This window comes from Sorex fumeus, unplaced genomic scaffold, assembly GCF_029834395.1.
Source record: "Sorex fumeus unplaced genomic scaffold, SorFum_2.1 ptg000265l, whole genome shotgun sequence".
In the NCBI taxonomy this organism is placed as follows: domain Eukaryota; kingdom Metazoa; phylum Chordata; class Mammalia; order Eulipotyphla; family Soricidae; genus Sorex; species Sorex fumeus.
Window position 1 is genome coordinate 240,148 of NW_026606322.1, and position 20,020 is coordinate 260,167.

Here is a 20,020-nt window from a genome sequence, read left to right on the forward strand (position 1 = left end):
AAACAACATGTTGCTGGAACAAAGGCAGAGCTGCAGACCAAAAGAACAGCGTTGAATATCCTGACACACATTCTCAAGTATATGATCATCTAATCTTTGATAAGGGAGCAAGAAATGTGAAATAGAGCAAGGAAAGCCTCTTTAACAAATGGTGCTGACAAAACTTGACAGCTACATGCAAAAAATGGGTTCAGCCTCTACCTAATCACCATGCACAAAAGTCAGATCAAAGTGGATTAAAGACTTCAATATCAAACCAGAATCCATCAGGTACATTGAAGAAAAGGTCGGCAAAGCCCTCCACGACATTGAAGTTAAAAGTATCTTTAAAGGTGACACACCATTGGCTAAGCATTTGGATACAGAGATAAACAAATGGGACTACCTTAAACTGAGAAGCTTCTGCACCTCAAAAGATACAGTGACCAGAATACAAAGACAGTCTACAGAATGGGAAAGGGTATTTACCCAATATTCATCTGATAAGGGGTTGATATCAAGGATTTACAAGGCACTGGTTGAACTCCACAAGAAGAAAACATCCAACCCCATTAGAAAATGGGGCGATGAAATGAACAGAAACTTTCTCAAAGAAGAAATCCGAAAGGCTAAGCATGAAAAAATGCTCCTCATCACTAATACTCAGGGAGATGCAGATCAAAATAACAATGAGATCTCATTTCACACCACAGAGAATGGCCCACATCCAAAAGAACAGAAGTAACTGGTATAGACGTGGATGTGGGGAGAAAGGGACTCTCCTTCACTGCTGGTGGGAATGCCAACTGGTTCAGCCCTTTTGGAAAACAGTATGGACGCTTCTCAAAAATTTGAAACTGAGTTTCCACTTGACCCAGCAATACCACTTCTGGGAATATATCCCAGAGATGCAAAAAAAGTATAGTTGAAAAGACATCTACACTTATATGTTCATTGCAGCACTGTTTACAATAGCCAAAACCTGGAAAAAAACCCGAGTGCCTGATGACTGGTTAAAGAAACTTTGGTACATCTAAACAATGGAACAGTTAGTGGCTGTTAAAAGAGATGAAGTCATAAAATTTGCATACAGTGTATCAACATGTAAAGAATCATGTTAAGTGAATGAGTCAGAAAGAGTGGGACAGACATAGAAAGATTGCACTCATTTGTGGAATATAAAGTAACAGAATGGGAGACTAGTAGTAGAATAGTAGAGATAAGTACCAGAAGGATTACTCCACAGCTTAGAAGCCGTCCTCACATGCTGGGGGTAAAGGCAGCTCAGACAGAGAAGGGAACACTAAGTAAATGGTGCTAGGAGGGCCTGCTCGGGATGGGAGATGAGGATTGAATGTAGATTATAGACCAAATATGATGGCCACACCTCTATTGCAAACCACAACACCCCAAAGGATAGAGAGAATAAAAGTGAATGCCCTGCCACAGAGGCGGGGTGGGGTGGAGGGAACTGGGTGGGGGTGCTGGGAGAGATGTCGGGACTATTTGTGGAGGAAAATGAGCATTGGTGGAGGGACGGGTACTCAATGGGTATGACTGAAACACAAGCACGAAAGTTTGTAAGTCTTTAACTGTACCTCTGGTGATACACTAATAATTTTTTTTAAATAAAAAAACTAAAGATGCTGATTTATATTAGAAGATCACATTTTATAAAAAAAAATTTATTTGTTTTTTCAGTTATCACTTGACTCTACACTCAATATCCCAGGTATTTGAGTACAGAATTTAAACTAAAATAATGTGATATAAGTGATTAAAACCTGTATTTTGTAATTTGTAGTTTCTTGTATGCAAGTTATCTATGAACTTTCAGGAAGTATTTCTCCTTTGCTCAGTGAGTTTTTAATCAACTAAAAAGATGTTAACCTTGCTTACTAAGCAGATCTTTTTTATTTTCAGCAAGTTACATATGTATTCTATAGTTTACTTCATAGATATGAGCATCACAAATCAAATGAAAATTCATGGAAACAATACTATGTCCATGGCAGCTGGCAAAGTCACATGTAAAGCACTGCAATATTAAAGTACTCTGGTCAGCTTGTGTTATAAATGCAAACCCATTTTATATTCCATGTTGATGGCACCTACTATTATTGCAGAAAATAAGAGAAGATTTTTTTTCTACACCATGAAGATAATGATAGGAATGCAGACTGACTCTAACTAAAACAAAATTGACTTCTTAAATTAGATCTTCAAAGAAAGAAGGAACTACTCCTTTGCAAAGCTGTTGTTATCACAAGATATTTGGAGGATGTTAAATGAAAGTGTTGTAGATATTCATTTGCTCTCAATAAATATTTACTGGGACACAGTGGATATGATAAATGGAGATGAACAGTTGTGTGTAGAAGAAACAAAGATTTATGTTTCTTATGTTTGTTTGAGAGAATAGATTATTATTATTTTTTTGCTTTTTGGGTCACACCCAGCGATGCTCAGCACTCAGGAACTATTCCTGGCGGTTCATGGGGGACCATATGGGATGTTGGAGATTGAACCCAGGTCAGCCACGTGCAAGACAAATGCCTTACACACTGTACTATTGCTCTTGCTCTGAGAATAGATCTGTTTTTGAGAAAGATGTATCTGTGTATTGGTTGCATGAGTCTGCTGGAATGGGAGCCAAATCTCCCAGAGAGAAGATTAAAGAAAGTACAAGCACAAGACAAGAGCTGAACAAAGAAATGAGGCCAAATGAAAAGCTGGGTGTGGGTTGCTAAGATATTTAGGAAGGACCTAATAACAGCCTGAATTTATGCTTGCCCTGTGATTCTTCTTTTGTCTCATACCCCTTCCTGTGTATAACAAGCACCATGCTGTATTGAAGTGTTGCAAGCACATCTCAGAGGGTGAGGTGATCCTAGTAGATTCTTCATTCTATCTCCAATACCTGAGCTTGTGTAAGATAATTGGGAAACTAATGAAAAGATGAATGATAATGAAGAGATAATGATAATCAACAGATGACAAAGATAAAATATAAAAATAATGAAGATATAATCATAATGAACGGATAATGAAGAGAGAGAAAGAAGAAAAGTGCCTGCCATAAAGGCAGGCTGGAGGGTGGTTGCGGGAGGGAAACTGGGGACTTTGAGGGTCGGAAATGTACACTGGTGAAGAAATGAGTGCTGGAACATTGTGTGACTGAACCCCAATCATGAACAACTTTGTAGCTATGTATCTCATAGTGAATCAATAAAAGATAAAAAAAAAATTTAAAAAAGAATACAAAGAAAATTGAGTCAAGGGTTCTAGATAGGTAAAAAATGTTGCTTAAAAAAGAATACAAAGCAAATTGAGTCAAGGGTTCTAGATAGGTAGAAAATGTTGCTTAAAAAAATTTTGGGACATACCAAAGGGAAGACAAGTATGCACAGAAAATATGTGGAGCTTAGATTTGGCACTGGGCTTACAGAAATTTCTGAATACCCATTTTCATCACCTAGACAGGCCATTGCATCTTCTTAGCCCCAGAAAAAGTTTCCTGAGCAGAAGCTGCCTCGATCATAGTCCTACTTTACCTGATAAATACCCCATCAGAGAGATAACTTCTTCATCCATTAGTCCTTATTTTGTTAAACTATGGGTTTTAAGCCCATCAAAGGTAAGGAAACTTTAAAAAAAAAACGAAGAAATTCTTTATTTTTATAAAATATTTAGTTTGTGTACCTTTAAAATACCTTTTTACATACCCTTTTAATTGCTCAGGAGTATGTAAAAATTTCTTGGGAACAAAAAATTCTTGAGCAGAAAAATTTTAAGATATTCTTTAGTCTGAGGACCAGGTCAGGGAGATATAGAGGCAAAGAAGATAATCAAGGAGTATCCATGTGCCTTGGTTTACTTGTGTAGAGGCGTATGTTAATGCAGGAAGAACAGTGGAATCAAAGAGATGTGCCCGAAGCTGGAGGTTCTTCGTCCTCTTAGCTATTTCTTTGACGCTCTTGAAGGCGTCCCAAACTGCTCTCTTCCTTCTGCACAACTCAGGTGCCCGGTCATTCGTCATGTTGATTTCCCGACGTAGGAACACATAACTGTTGCATTCGAAGATATTCATCCCGTTGAGAGTGAATGGAACGTCAGGAACGAGACCGTTTCTCATAAACATTGTCTTGGTGAGATTCAGCTGGAGTCCGACCTTTCCACACTCACTGTCCGAAATTGGCCAGCATTTGTGCTGCTTGGCTGATGCTTGGTGTTATTAGAACGATGTCATCAGCCAAGCGAAGGTGGTGTAGTTGCCGACCAACTATCTTCAATCCCATTCCTTCCCATTCCAGTCGTTGCATGATGTTCTCGAGGGTGGCACTGGAGAGCTTCGGTGAAATGGTATCACCCTGCTGAACCCCTTCCTTGACATCTATGATCACCTCCCTGTATAATGGTGAGATCCTGGTAGTGAATCCGCAGTACAGCTCATGGAGGATCCTGATGTATTGAGTTTGAATGCCCTATTTAGGTAGGGCTTCAATGACTGCTTCAGTCTCAACAAGATCAAAGGTCATGCAGGGACATTAGAATAATTGCAGAGCACTTCAGCATTTCAAAAGGAATAAAGGGTGACAAGAGGCCCAGAAAGTGGCAATGATGGTTTTGTTTATTGAGGATAAATTTTTGAAGTATAGAAGTGAAAGTCACTTCCAAGCAACAGAAGTATAGGTTCAGTGCTGAAACTAATCACCTTGATTTCACTTTAGGTTTGAGAAGGCTGTGTCCTGGGATTAGCTTTCTGAGAAGGACCAAGAAAGTTTTCCTCACCACAAACATGATTCACATCCCTTGTCTCACCTTAATAATGATAAACCTGAAGTATCAACCTTGTATGTGAAGGATTACACAATCATTTTATCATTTCAAAATACAAAGAAAGTAAAGAAACAAGTAGTATACTATAAAGAGAAAGTGCAGAGAGGTGACTTGTGGCCCATACAAGACACTGACTTGTGACAGAACTTTCTTCATAGAAAAGGCCCACCCCAACGCATACTGTTGAAGAGGTGAGAGAAAAGGGAAAGGAATTCTTCTGGGGCTAAAGGAAGCAAAAGTGTGTGCACTGATGTTCAGAATGGAGAGGACAGAGATGAAGCAAAACTCAATAATATGAAATTTGTAGAGGACTGGAAAAGGAAGAAGGGACAAATGAAAGATAGTCTTTTCCCCCTACTCCTTTGTTCCCTCCCTCCTCCTGCTTCACCATATTAGTTGGAATCTAATACTCCAATGCTTTTTAATTTCCTTCATTTTTCCTGAAGAACCCACAGGCTGTGTAATCTCTCTCAGGGGCTGTCAGTGGAGTAAGGGCAATGTCCTTTCTTATTGGGCATTATCTAAGTTAACAGTACCATATCAGTGAGAAAGGTGTGCGATCAGGTTTCGCTTTGACATCTGGTTTACATACCTGTACCAATAGCTGGGAGGCAAATGGAAGCATAATTCCGTTTTTCACACTCTTGCAAAACACAGGAAACTGAATCCTTTACTTTATTACTGCCAATTACATGAATAATGTTCTTACACTTCAGTAATCCACCTTTAGTAACAATATAATGATCATGGACCTGCTGAGCTGGAAATCACAGGGAAAATAAAGATGCAAAATTAGAACTGAATCCCATTGTTTGATGGTATAAAAACAAGAAGTTGAGTTTGGTAAGTCAAGCATTTATGGGAATGCAAGAATTATGGAATACTGTCTTTGATGAATCTTTTTGCTTTGATTATGAGGTTCTTTTTAATACTAATGTTTTATGCAATCATTTAAATATATGATTTTTAAAAATTTATTTTAATTTTCATTAATGAGACACCCTGAGGTACAGTTGTAGACTTACAAATTTTTGTGTTTGGGTTTCAATTTTACAATGATAAAGTACCCATCCCTCCATCAGTGTCCATTTTCCATCACCACTAACCCCAGTATCCCTCCCACCCCACATCCCCCCATCCCACCCTGTCTCTGTGGCAGGGCATTCCTTTTTGTTCTGGGAGTGTTGTGGTTTGCAAAAGAGGCATTGAGTGACAATCATGTTCGGTCTATAGCCTACCTTCAGCATGCATCTCCTATCATGGGAGGATCCTCCCAACACCCTTTATTTGGTGCACCCTTCTCTATATGAGATGCCTTTCCCCCTAGCATGTGCGGCTGGCTTCCGAGTCATGGAGTAAATTTCCTGGTACTTATCTCAGCTGTTATTGGGTATTAGTCTCCTATTTTGTTACTTTATGTTCCCCATATGAATGCAATCTTTCTATGTCTGTCCCTCTCTTTCTGACTCATTTCACTTAGCATGATACTTTCCAAGTAGGACCCTCCTTCACTGCTGGTGGTAATGCTAACTGGTTCTGTCAGTTTGGAAAACAGTATGGACAATTCTCAAAAAATTAGAAATTGAGCTCCCTTTTGACCCAGCAATACCACTCCTGAAAATATATCCAGAGAGGCAAAAAAAAGTATACTTGAAGTGACATGTGCACTTGTTTGTTCATTGCAGCACTGTTTACAAATGCCAGAATCTGGAAAAACCTGAGTGCCTGAGAACAGATGACTGGTTAAAGAAACTTTGGTACATCTACACAATGGAGTACTATGTAGCTGTTAGAAAAGATGAAGTCATGAAATTTACATAAATATATGATTTTTAAGATGAATATGCTTTCTCTGCATTCTAAATTCTTTTCTCAGCCTCATCCATCCTCCCAGATTCAGCCATGTGGCCCAAATTTAGTACCCTAAATAGCATTGCTTCTCACCTTTAAGCAAACATTCATCTTCCACTTCTTTCCCAGCCCCATTCAAAATTGCCTTGGACACTCCTGCATGATAAAATTAAGATGGTTAATAAATGATTTTAAAAGCACAGACAAAGTACTGGGTTTTGTGAATGGGACACTGGCAAGAGAAGCCCAGAAGTAATGAGTGGGCATAGTTCCACCTTTCAGACAATGGAGCAATGGAAAGCTGAGAAAATTCAATTATGTCAACAGAGGGTGACAAATGTCTAGGAAGTTCTCCAACTACTTTAGACAGTTTTAGTCTTCATGGAGAACATGTTAGAATGACAATCATATTGATGTCTATTCACTTGAAAAATATATTAACAGGGAATCAATGAATTTGAAGAGGCCCTAATGAAAAATGAAATAATTCATATGTATAGAAATAAAAGAGCTAAAGAATTTAGTGTCATATCTTAGAGGCAGAATGAATGAAACTGAAAATAAAATAAGTGACCTCAAAATATGGTATACAGCTCCATTGACAGAGAAGTATAGAAAATAGAATGAGAAAATAAAGAGAAAATAAAAATACAATTCTTCATTGAATGGTGGTTGTTGAAAATACTGAGAGAAAAAACCTCAGACTCAAATTACAGAAGGAAAGGAAAGAGAGAAAAGGGAATAATGGCTACTTGAAGAAGTAATAGGTGAGAACTTTTCCAACTTGTAGAGGGAGGTTGGAGCTTAGAGAACCAACTAAATTAAACCCAAACAAAGCAATACCAAAACATACTACATTCAAAATAGCAAAAGATAATGACAGAGAAAGATACATTAAAAGAACAGGAGGGAAGCAAAACCTAATATACAGGATTAAACGTAAAATTCACAGATTTCTCTAATGAAACTACAGGGAAGAAGAAAGTGGAATGATATACACAAAGAATTGAAAAAAGGACCTTCCAACCCAGAATATTCTATACTGCAAGTAGTGTAGAGTAGTGTAATTCAATCCTCAGAATTGAATTAAAAATGAAACATTCTTTTGAACAGCAAGTGAGGAAATTTGTGGTATCTAAACAAACCCTCTTTTAAGGTTATTGAATGGCTCCATAAAAAGAAAAAATTTGATGGCATAAACAACCAAACTCCTTGTAGATGCATGACAACAAATTAAACCATATAATTATTTCTCTAAATTCCAGTGTACTTAAATCTTCAATAAAAGGATGTCAAGTGGAGAGATGAATCAGAAATCAGAATCCAACATTCTGTTGATTATAAGATTATACTTGAATTGTTAAAATAAACACAGATTCAGAGAAAAAGACTGGGAAAAAAACATAAAAACTAATGATAAACTAAAAAAAAAGCAGGTACAGTTATAAATGTATCACACAAAATAGCATTCAAGGCCAAAGAAAATAATTAGAGATAAGGATGGATATCAAATAATAAAGAATCAGTAGATTGGGAGGAGGCTTGTCCAAATAAAGGAACAGCAAAGTTTATAAGGCAACTAGATAAGACACATCTATGGTAACACAATAGTAGTAGGAGATTTTAACAGTTTATTATTAATTTAATTTATTATTATATAAAAAGAATGTAGGGAAAAGTTCTAACATTTGAAAACAGAAAAAAACATGCTGCTAAATAACAATTGGATCAAAGAGAAAACAAAGAGAAAATTTAAAAGTTTTATAAAACTAAATGATAATAAAGACAAAAATTATTAGATCTCATAGAACTCAGCAAAGGTAGCACTAACAGGGAAGTTTATTGTAGTACATGTTTATAATGGGGGGGAAAAGCTTAAATTAAGGACCTCACAGCTTTAAAAACTAGAAAAGGACAATAAGTGAATTTCAAAGTAAGTAAAAGGAAGGAAATGATACAATTGTATTAAATAAAAAGACATCTAGAAAACAAAAATGGTCAATAAAACCATAAGCTGGTTGCATTTTTCCAATAAAAAAACAAAATTAACAAACTACTAGCTGTATTTATGAAGAAAAAAATAGAAAACCTTATTAAATTTGAAGACAGGAGAGAACTTAAAACAGACATCTCAAATATACAAAAGATCATACAAGGTTATTATGAACAACACTATAGAACTATGCTAGAGAAACCAAAATACAGGAATTAATTATTAGAATCATAATACCTCCTGAAATTTAATCAGAAAGAACTAGAAAACATTAGCAGGTCAATAAAAAGTAAGGAACTTGAAAGAGAAATTAAAAGTTTTCCCAAGGAAAAAAGTCCTGGTCCAGATGGGTTCACAGAGAATTGAATCAAAATTTCAAAGAATTACTCTTTATACTCCTCTAGCTCTTTCAAATTATCAAATAAACAGGTATCCTTTTTAATAGATTCTATGAAGTAAATATTATACTAATACCTAAATTATATAGAGATAATCAGTATAAAAATTATAGATTCATGCCCTGATGAACATTGATCAAAAAATCCTCAACAAAATCTTAGCAACAATAAATCAAAAGTACCATAGAATATGATTAAGTTGGAGATTCTTATGTCTGTAAGGATGATTCAATACATGCAAATCACCCTACCCCGCCCCAAGGGACCCAGCCCTGGCAACCGAAAACCTCTAGAACTCAACCGCTGCCATGCTCACAGTCGCTCTCCAAATGCTTGGGCTGAGCCTTACGCATGAGTGAATCCCCAGAAAACCTGGGTATGCACAATTTTGTGACTGAGAACTCTGGGTTCAATGGGACTGGTAATGGGGATCCTCCACCTGTGTCCTATCTCAGGCAACTCCCATAAGCCAGCTCTGGCTGATGCCAGATAGTGTCATCATCGGCCACCATCCAGAGTCACAGGTCCTTCTTTCACAGAAGGGAGCATAACATGGCACTAGCCATAACCATGCCACTGGACCCCATACCAGGCTGTTCCATTCAGGGCTTTCCAGAGGGAGAGTGGGTGAGACCCCTCCCTGCCCCAAAGACCCAGCCCCTGTAGCTGGAACCTCCAGAACTCAATTGCTGCCATGCTCATGGCCACTCTCCACATGCTTGGGCCAAGCCTCATCCACGAGTGAACCTATTACTGGACTGCATGGCCTCTACATTTCATACCACACACCACCCATAATACAAGAGTACTGCACCACATTTGATGGGGTTCAAACTTGGAGGCAACCAGTCTTATTTTTTACATATAACACACACACACACACACACGACTCAACCTCTAACAACATGTTAGTAGCCCTGCACGAGAGGCTCTCAAGCATGGCCATGGCTCCAGAAGCATAAGGGCTTAATGCAGAACCCGACAGCTTGTGGCAGAAAAGTGAATGGACTATGCTTTAATCCATACCACCATGCCTGCCCGGAAGGGAAAAAGTGTTGCTCCCTTCTGCCTTTTTCCTTCTGGACAGCAAGGTGGCGGCCGCCTTGGAGCTTTTTGGAAAGCCAGGTATGAGCCTGTCGCAACAGAGCAACTGAAACTTCATGGGAAGGGGGGCGTTCCCGGCTCGTCCTTCACGCCCTACCAAGGTAACAAGTTGCCCCCCATGAGAGGCTCTCTGGCACGGCCATGGCTTCAGAAGCACAAGGACTTAATGTAGAGCCTGACAGCTTGTGGCAGAAAAGTGAATTGACTATGTGTTAATCCAAGCCACCATGCCTGCCCAGAAGGGAAAAGGTGTTGCTCCCTTCCACCTTTTTCCTTCTGGACAGCAAGATGGCAGCCTCCTCAGAGGTTTTTGGAAAGCCAGGTATGAGCAGGTCACGATGGGGTGACTGAAACCTCAAGGGAAGGGGGGCGTTCCCAGCTAGTCCTTCATCCCCTACCAAGGTCACGAGTTTCCCCCCATGAACGGCTCTCCAGCACGGCCATGGCTCTAGCGCCACAGAAACCAATCTTATAATTATCTGACTCTTGGCTGAAATACTTCCAGGCTTAATAAATAAAATATCAGAAATCCAAAATCGCACAGCCACTATCTCGGACGTGGGATATCATTTGGTTTTTACAACCAGCTGTAGAAAACAAATTATTTCACAATGCCTTTTCAGCAGGTCTGATTTTGAGGTGTAAACTCTAAATAATAACGGTGCATCTTTTGTCGAAACAATGAATCTAATCAAAGTTGATAGAGTGTTAACTAGAATTCATCTGCCTCACAGGCATTTGGAGGGGTGGGAGGAGGGGTATATGGGGTTCTTGGTGGTGAAAAATGAGTACTGGTGAAGAGAAATGTGTTTGATGATTGCATGATCAAGACTTAAACCTGAAAGCTTTGTAACTTTTCCCACAGTGATTCAATAAATAATCATTAATTAAAAAAATGTTAGTGATCTTACTGGTCCCTGGGTCAAATACAACCATCTTCACACTCTTTCTCCAAATAAACCCTTTTGTAGCATTTTCAGTGGTTTTTCATAACAAACAATATAAAATATATTATTTCAGTTCTGCTTTGGGGCAAGGGTTGGAGTTCAGATGGAAACATCCAAAATATGGTGGTGGGAAGGTGTAATGGTGGTGGGATTGGTGTTTGAATATTAAATGTAACCGAATACTGTGAACTACTTTATAAAATAAAAAAATGCAAATAAATTAATGTGATGCACCATATGAAAAGAAAAGATCAAGATCATATAATCATAAAAATATATTCAGAGAAATATTTAGGCAAAATTCAACCTCCATAACTTAACATACATAGTGAAAAAAAACCTCAACAAAATATGGATATTAGGGACATACCCCAAGCTAGTAATGGCCCTGTAAAATAAAACAGCAAACAACATCATACTCAATGTTGAAATGCTGTAAACTTTCTCTCTGTTGTCAAGCATCAGGCAAGGATCAAACTCAGCAAGGAAACAATGGCTTTGAAGGAAGAAATAGAAGAGAGAGGACTAATAGATCTATGCAGGGCTTTAAATCTCTCCCCCCTCCAAAAAAGAATAGAAAGTGAGGCCCCAAAGCAGGCTCTGCAGCAGCCATGACAAGATGCAGTTAACATTAAGTTCCAACTAGGCCTCAGATTCTGTTTCCCCAAAGCAGGACTTGCAGTTTATGGTAAACTCCCAATTGAGTAATTCACTTAGATAAGAAACTAGGCAGTTGGATCTGGCCAGTGATGAGGGGTCGTCTCATCCTTCTTTGAAATAACACCAAACCTTTACTGGTACCTGCTGTCTAATTGCTGACCATTGCTGAAATAGGGCTAGGTTAAAAATAGACCAATATATAAACCACTTCTTAACTGAAAACTATATAAACTGCTTGTGAGTTGGAGTTGGGGTACTTGTCAAGACTCCACTGTGTTGGATGAGACTTGGACCCTGGCTTGGGCTAGTGCTGGCTTGGGCTAGTAATAAAGTTCTTTTGCTTCTGCATTACCATGTGTGGAACTGGGTCTCTCCACAATTTGGGATCTGAACCTTGGGCACAACAACACATTATTTCCAGTGCATATAGAACATTTTCTCAGATAGACCTTGTTACTGGTTGAACTCCACAAGAAGAAAATATCCAACCCCATCAAAAATGGGGCAACAAAATGAACAGAAACTCTCAAAGAAGAAATCCGAATGGCTAAAAGGCACATGAGAAAATGCTCTACGTCATTAATCAACAGGGAGATGCAGATCAAAACCACAATGAGATATCATTTCACATCACAGAGACTGGCCAACATCCAAAAGAACAAAAGTAACCAGTGCTGGCGTGGATGTGATGAGAAAGGGACCCCTCCTTCACTGCTGGTGGGAAAGCTGACTGGTTCAGCCCTTTTGGAAAACAGTATGGACGATTCTCAAAAAATTAGAAATTGAGCTCCCATTTGACCCAGCAATACCACTCATGAATATATCATAGAGAGGCAAAAAAGTATAGTCGAAGTGACATCTGCACTTGTTTGTTCATTGCAGCCCTCTTTACAATAGCCAGAATCTGGAAAAAACCTGAGTGCCCGAGAACAAATGACTGGTTAAAGAAACTTTGGTACATTTACATAATGGAGTACTATGTAGCTGTTAGAAAAGATGAAGTCATGAAATTTACATACAAGTGATACTACATGGAAAGTATCATGTTAAGCGAAATGAGTCAGAAAGAGAGGGATAAACATAGAAAGATTGCATTTATCTGGGGAACATAAAGTAACAAAATAGGAGACTAACACCCAAGAGTGGCCGAGATTAGTACCAGGAGTTTTGCTCCATGGCTTGGAGGCAGACACACATACTAGAGGAAAAGGGAGCTCAGATAGAGAAAGGAGCACCAAATAAAGGGTGTTGGGAGGATCCTCCCAGGATGGGAGAAGCATGCTGAAAGTAGACTATGGACCAAACATGATTGCCACTCAATGCCTCTTTTGCAAACCACAACATCCAAAAGGAGAGAGAGAACAAAAGGGAACACCCTGCCACAGAGGCAGGGTGGGATGGGGGGGATGGGGAGGGTGGCAGGGATACTGGAACCCGTGGTCGTGGAAAAATGGGCACTGGTGGAAGGGTAGGTACTTGATCATTGTATAACTGAAACCCAAGCACAAAAATTTGTAAGTCTACAACTGTACCTCATGGTGTTTCACTAATAAAAAAAATAAAAATAAAAAATAAAAAAAATAAAATAGACCTTGAGCTGGGTCACAAAACATACCTCAATAGAATCAGGAAGACATAAATTGTATCAACTATCTCTTCAGATGATGTACTGAAGATAGAAGTTAATCACACACAGAGTGGAAAACCAAATCAAACACCTGAAAATTAAACAACTCATTGTTGAATAATGAGTGGGTCTAAGAAATCAAAAGATTCCTGGAATAAAACAGAATAAAGACACAATCTACCAGAACCTGTGGGACACAACTAAAGCAGCATTAAGGGGAAATTTATAGCTCTGCAAGTATTTCTAAGGAAGTAGGAATGGGCCCACATAAAAAACTTGACTTCACAGCTCAAGTTCTTAGAAAAGGACTAACAAAAGAAGTTCAGAAGGAAAGAAGTAACAAAACTTAAAGCAGAAATTAACGACATGGAAACCCAAAAACAATGTAAAAAGTCAATGAAACCAAGAGCTGGTTCTTTGAGAAAATAAAGAAAATTGCTAAACCAATATCAAAACTCACAAAGAAAGAGAGAGAACCATAATAAACTGAATCAGAAATGAAAAGGGGGACATCACAACAGAAACCAGAGAAATTAAAAAGATCATCAGAGACTACTTTGAAAGTTCGTAAGCCACGAAACAAGAGAACCTAGAAAAAATAGATAAATTTCTGGATTCCTATCATCTCCCAAAGTTGAGCTAAGTACTGGAATACTTGATTAGACCCACTAATATCAAAGTAATTGAAACTGTAATAGAGACACGACAAAAAAAAGAAGGAAAAAAAAAGAAAACTAAAGGCTGATATCCCTGATGAACAAGGATGCAAAAATTCTCAACAAAATACCAGCAAATAGAATTCAACAACTCATCAAAAAGATCATACACCATAACCAAGTGGGATTCATCCGGGGGATGCAAGGATGGTTTAACATTCGGAAATCAATCAACATAATCCATCATATCAACAAAAGAAAAGATAAAAACCATAGAATTGTATCAATAGAGACAGAAAAAGCATTTGACAAGATCCAGCACCCGTTTATGATGAAAACTCTCACCAAAATGGGTATAGAAGAGACTTTCCTCAATATAGTCAAAGTCATCTACCACAAGTTAATGGCAAGCATTATCCTCAATGGGGAAAAACTAAGAGTCTTCCCTCTAAGATCAGGGACAAGACAAGGATGCCCACTCTCACCACTTCTCTTCAATATAATACTGGAAGTAATTGCAATATCGGTTAGGCAAGAAAATTATATGAAGAGCATCCAGATAGGAAAGGAAGAATCAAGCACTCGCTATTCGCAGATGATATGATACTATATTTAGAGAACCCTAAAGCCTCCACCAAGAATTTCTGGAAACAATAGATTGGTATAGTAAACTTGCAGGCTATAAAACCAAAGGTCCATGGCTTCCGTAAATGCAAATAATGAGAGAGAAGAATGTGACATGAAAAAAAGTAATCCCAATCACAAACATGCCTCAAAAAATCAAATACCTCAGAATCAGCTTAACTAGGGAGGTAAAGCACCTGTACAAAGAAAACTACAGAATGCTACTTCAAGAAAGAAAGAGCACACGAGGAAATGGAAACATATTCCCTGCTCATATTCCATGGTAATACTCCCCAAAGCATTATACATATTCAATGTAATCCCTATAAGCATATCTATGACATTCTTCAAAGGAAAAGATCAAATCCTCCTGAACTTCATATGGGACAACAAACTGTCATGAATAGCTAAAGAAATTCTTGGGAAAAAGAAGATGGGAGGCATCACATTCCCCAATCTCAATCTCTACTACAAAGCAGTAATAATTAAAACAGCATCATACTGGAACAAAGAGAGACGCACACCAATGGAATAGGGTTGAATCTCCTGACACACACTCTCAAATGTTGATCATCTCATCTTTGATAAGGGTTCAGGAAATGTGAAGTGGAGCAAGGAAAGACTCTTTTATAAATGGTTGCTGGCAAAACTGGGCAGATACATGCAAAAAAGGGCTCAGATCTCCACCTAACACCATGCACAAAAGTCAGATCAAGATGGATTAAAGACCTTAACCTCAGACAATAATCCATCAGGTACGTTGAAGACAAGGTTGGAAAAACCCTCCATGACATATAAGCTAAAGGCGTTTTCAAAGATGATACTCCACTGAACAAGCAAGTAGAGACGAAGATAAACAAATGGGACTACCTTAAACTGAGAAGCTTCTGCACCTCAAAACATACAGTGACCATAATACAAAGATAATCTACGGAATGGGAAAGGATATATCCATCTGAAAAGGGTTTGATATCCAGGATATACAAGGCACGGTTGAACTCCACAAGAAGAAAACATCCAACCCCATCAGAAAGTGGGGCATGAAATGAACAGAAACTTTCTCAAAGAAGAAATCTGAAAGGCCCAAAGGCACGTGGAAAAATGCTCTTCATCACTAATCGTCAGGGAGATGAAGATCAAAACAACAATGAGATATCACCTCACACCACAGAGACTGGCCCACATCCAAAAAGAACAAAAACAACCGGTGTTGACGTGGATAAGGGGGGAAAGGGACTCTCCTTCACTGCTGGTGGGAATGCCGACTGATTCAGCTGTTTTGGAAAACAGCGTGGACGCTTCTCAAAAAATTAGAAACTGAGTTCCCATTTGACCCAGCAATACCACTTCTGGAAATATATCCCGGAGAGGCAAAAATGTATAGTAGAAATGACATCTGCACTTGTATGTTCATCGCAACACCATTTACAATAGCCAGAATCTGGAAAAAACCCAAGTCCCGAGAACAGATGACTGGATAAAGAAACTTTAGTCCATCTACACAATGGGATACTAAGCAACTGCTGGAAAAGATGAAGTCATGAAATTTGCATAAAAGTGGATCAACATGGAGACTATCATGCAACGTTAAAGAGTCAGAAAGAGAAGGACAGACATATAAGGACTGCAGTCATTTGTGAAATATAAAGTAACAGATTGGGTGGGACGGGCACAGAAGCCCAGCTCTGGGCAACAAAGCTGAACGGCTCCAATTCCAACAGGTACAGCCCACCCCCAAGGGCCAGGGTTCCCCTCTGGGCACGCGCAGCTAGAAAGAGCCCCTAGACAGCCGGTTTTCAACCCCTGATCTGCGTGGGACGGGCACAGAGGCCCAGCTCTGGGCAACAAAGCTGAACGGCTCCAATTCCAACAGGTACAGCCCGCCCCCAAGGGCCTGGGTTCCTCTCTGGGCACGCGCAGCTAGAAAGAGCCCCTAGACAGCCGGTTTTCAACCCCTGATCTGCGTGGGACGGGCACAGAGGCCCAGCTCTGGGCAACAAAGCTGAACGGCTCCAATTCCAACAGGTACAGCCCACCCCCAAGGGCCTGGGTTCCTCTCTGGGCATGCGCAGCTAGAAAGAGCCCTGAGACAGCCGGTTTTCAACCCCTGATCTGCGTGGGACGGGCACAGAGGCCCAGCTCTGGGCAACAAAGCTGAACGGCTCCAATTCCAACAGGTACAGCCCGCCCCCAAGGGCCTGGGTTCCTCTCTGGGCACGCGCAGCTAGAAAGAGCCCCTAGACAGCCGGTTTTCAACCCCTGATCTGCGTGGGACGGGCACAGAGGCCCAGCTCTGGGCAACAAAGCTGAACGGCTCCAATTCCAACAGGTACAGCCCGCCCCCAAGGGCCTGGGTTCCTCTCTGGGCACGCGCAGCTAGAAAGAGCCCCTAGACAGCCGGTTTTCAACCCCTGATCTGCGTGGGACGGGCACAGAGGCCCAGCTCTGGGCAACAAAGCTGAACGGCTCCAATTCCAACAGGTACAGCCCGCCCCCAAGGGCCTGGGTTCCTCTCTGGGCACGCGCAGCTAGAAAGAGCCCCTAGACAGCCGGTTTTCAACCCCTGATCTGCGTGGGACGGGCACAGAGGCCCAGCTCTGGGCAACAAAGCTGAACGGCTCCAATTCCAACAGGTACAGCCCGCCCCCAAGGGCCTGGGTTCCTCTCTGGGCACGCGCAGCTAGAAAGAGCCCCTAGACAGCCGGTTTTCAACCCCTGATCTGCGTGGGACGGGCACAGAGGCCCAGCTCTGGGCAACAAAGCTGAACGGCTCCAATTCCAACAGGTACAGCCCGCCCCCAAGGACCTGGGTTCCTCTCTGGGCACGCGCAGCTAGAAAGAGCCCCTAGACAGCCGGTTTTCAACCCCTGATCTGCGTGGGACGGGCACAGAGGCCCAGCTCTGGGCAACAAAGCTGAACGGCTCCAATTCCAACAGGTACAGCCCGCCCCCAAGGGCCTGGGTTCCTCTCTGGGCACGCGCAGCTAGAAAGAGCCCCTAGACAGCCGGTTTTCAACCCCTGATCTGCGTGGGACGGGCACAGAGGCCCAGCTCTGGGCAACAAAGCTGAACGGCTCCAATTCCAACAGGTACAGCCCGCCCCCAAGGGCCTGGGTTCCTCTCTGGGCACGCGCAGCTAGAAAGAGCCCCTAGACAGCCGGTTTTCAACCCCTGATCTGCGTGGGACGGGCACAGAGGCCCAGCTCTGGGCAACAAAGCTGAACGGCTCCAATTCCAACAGGTACAGCCCGCCCCCAAGGGCCTGGGTTCCTCTCTGGGCACGCGCAGCTAGAAAGAGCCCCTAGACAGCCGGTTTTCAACCCCTGATCTGCGTGGGACGGGCACAGACGCCCAGCTCTGGGCAACAAAGCTGAACGGCTCCAATTCCAACAGGTACAGCCCGCCCCCAAGGGCCTGGGTTCCTCTCTGGGCACGTGCAGCTAGAAAGAGCCCCTAGACAGCCGGTTTTCAACCCCTGATCTGCATGGGACGGGCACAGAGGCCCAGCTCTGGGCAACAAAGCTGAACAGCTCCAATTCCAACAGGTACAGCCCGCCCCCAAGGGCCTGGGTTCCTCTCTGGGCACGCGCAGCTAGAAAGAGCCCCTAGACAGCCGGTTTTCAACCCCTGATCTGCGTGGGACGGGCACAGAGGCCCAGCTCTGGGCAACAAAGCTGAACGGCTCCAATTCCAACAGGTACAGCCCACCCCCAAGGGCCTGGGTTCCTCTCTGGGCATGCGCAGCTAGAAAGAGCCCTGAGACAGCCGGTTTTCAACCCCTGATCTGCGTGGGACGGGCACAGAGGCCCAGCTCTGGGCAACAAAGCTGAACGGCTCCAATTCCAACAGGTACAGCCCGCCCCCAAGGGCCTGGGTTCCTCTCTGGGCACGCGCAGCTAGAAAGAGCCCCTAGACAGCCGGTTTTCAACCCCTGATCTGCGTGGGACGGGCACAGAGGCCCAGCTCTGGGCAACAAAGCTGAACGGCTCCAATTCCAACAGGTACAGCCCGCCCCCAAGGGCCTGGGTTCCTCTCTGGGCACGCGCAGCTAGAAAGAGCCCCTAGACAGCCGGTTTTCAACCCCTGATCTGCGTGGGACGGGCACAGAGGCCCAGCTCTGGGCAACAAAGCTGAACGGCTCCAATTCCAACAGGTACAGCCCGCCCCCAAGGGCCTGGGTTCCTCTCTGGGCACGCGCAGCTAGAAAGAGCCCCTAGACAGCCGGTTTTCAACCCCTGATCTGCGTGGGACGGGCACAGAGGCCCAGCTCTGGGCAACAAAGCTGAACGGCTCCAATTCCAACAGGTACAGCCCGCCCCCAAGGGCCTGGGTTCCTCTCTGGGCACGCGCAGCTAGAAAGAGCCCCTAGACAGCCGGTTTTCAACCCCTGATCTGCGTGGGACGGGCACAGAGGCCCAGCTCTGGGCAACAAAGCTGAACGGCTCCAATTCCAACAGGTACAGCCCGCCCCCAAGGGCCTGGGTTCCTCTCTGGGCACGCGCAGCTAGAAAGAGCCCCTAGACAGCCGGTTTTCAACCCCTGATATGCGTGGGACGGGCACAGAGGCCCAGCTCTGGGCAACAAAGCTGAACGGCTCCAATTCCAACAGGTACAGCCCGCCCCCAAGGGCCTGGGTTCCTCTCTGGGCACGCGCAGCTAGAAAGAGCCCCTAGACAGCCGGTTTTCAACCCCTGATCTGCGTGGGACGGGCACAGAGGCCCAGCTCTGGGCAACAAAGCTGAACGGCTCCAATTCCAACAGGTACAGCCCGCCCCCAAGGGCCTGGGTTCCTCTCTGGGCACGCGCAGCTAGAAAGAGCCCCTAGACAGCCGGTTTTCAACCCCTGATCTGCGTGGGACGGGCACAGAGGCCCAGCTCTGGGCAACAAAGCTGAACGGCTCCAATTCCAACAGGTACAGCCCGCCCCCAAGGGCCTGGGTTCCTCTCTGGGCACGCGCAGCTAGAAAGAGCCCCTAGACAGCCGGTTTTCAACCCCTGATCTGCGTGGGACGGGCACAGAGGCCCAGCTCTGGGCAACAAAGCTGAACGGCTCCAATTCCAAACAGGAGACATTCCCAACTCCTCGCCCAGTGCCAGGGACTTTTTCCGGAGCCGGGGCCGCTAACGCGGCCGCGAAATATTTTCCCACTACATATGCCATAGGAACCATAAGCTAACTTCTTAGATGGAAACTTCTCTATTTTAGCTCACCCACTAGAAACACAGTAGCCAATAACTCTTAAGTCTATCTTAACTCACACTGCATATCAAGCAGAATAGTAACAGTGAACTTGAAGGACTAAACCACACCTCTCACAATGGTAAAGCAACGCAAAAGCCCA

General features: G+C 42.6%; 1 protein-coding gene across 1 annotated transcript in view; it reads right to left on the bottom strand.

Annotated features, from left to right (window-relative positions):
• LOC130018619 (protein mono-ADP-ribosyltransferase PARP14-like) overlaps positions 1-20,020 on the bottom strand; it is a 159,984-nt gene that overhangs the window by 39,990 nt on the left and 99,974 nt on the right. The window contains exons 11-12 of the mRNA XM_056109406.1: positions 6,763-6,825; positions 5,411-5,578 (exon numbers count right to left, since the gene is read on the bottom strand). Of these exons, the coding sequence (XP_055965381.1) occupies positions 5,411-5,578; positions 6,763-6,825 (231 nt within the window). The remainder of the gene's footprint in view (positions 1-5,410; positions 5,579-6,762; positions 6,826-20,020) is intronic.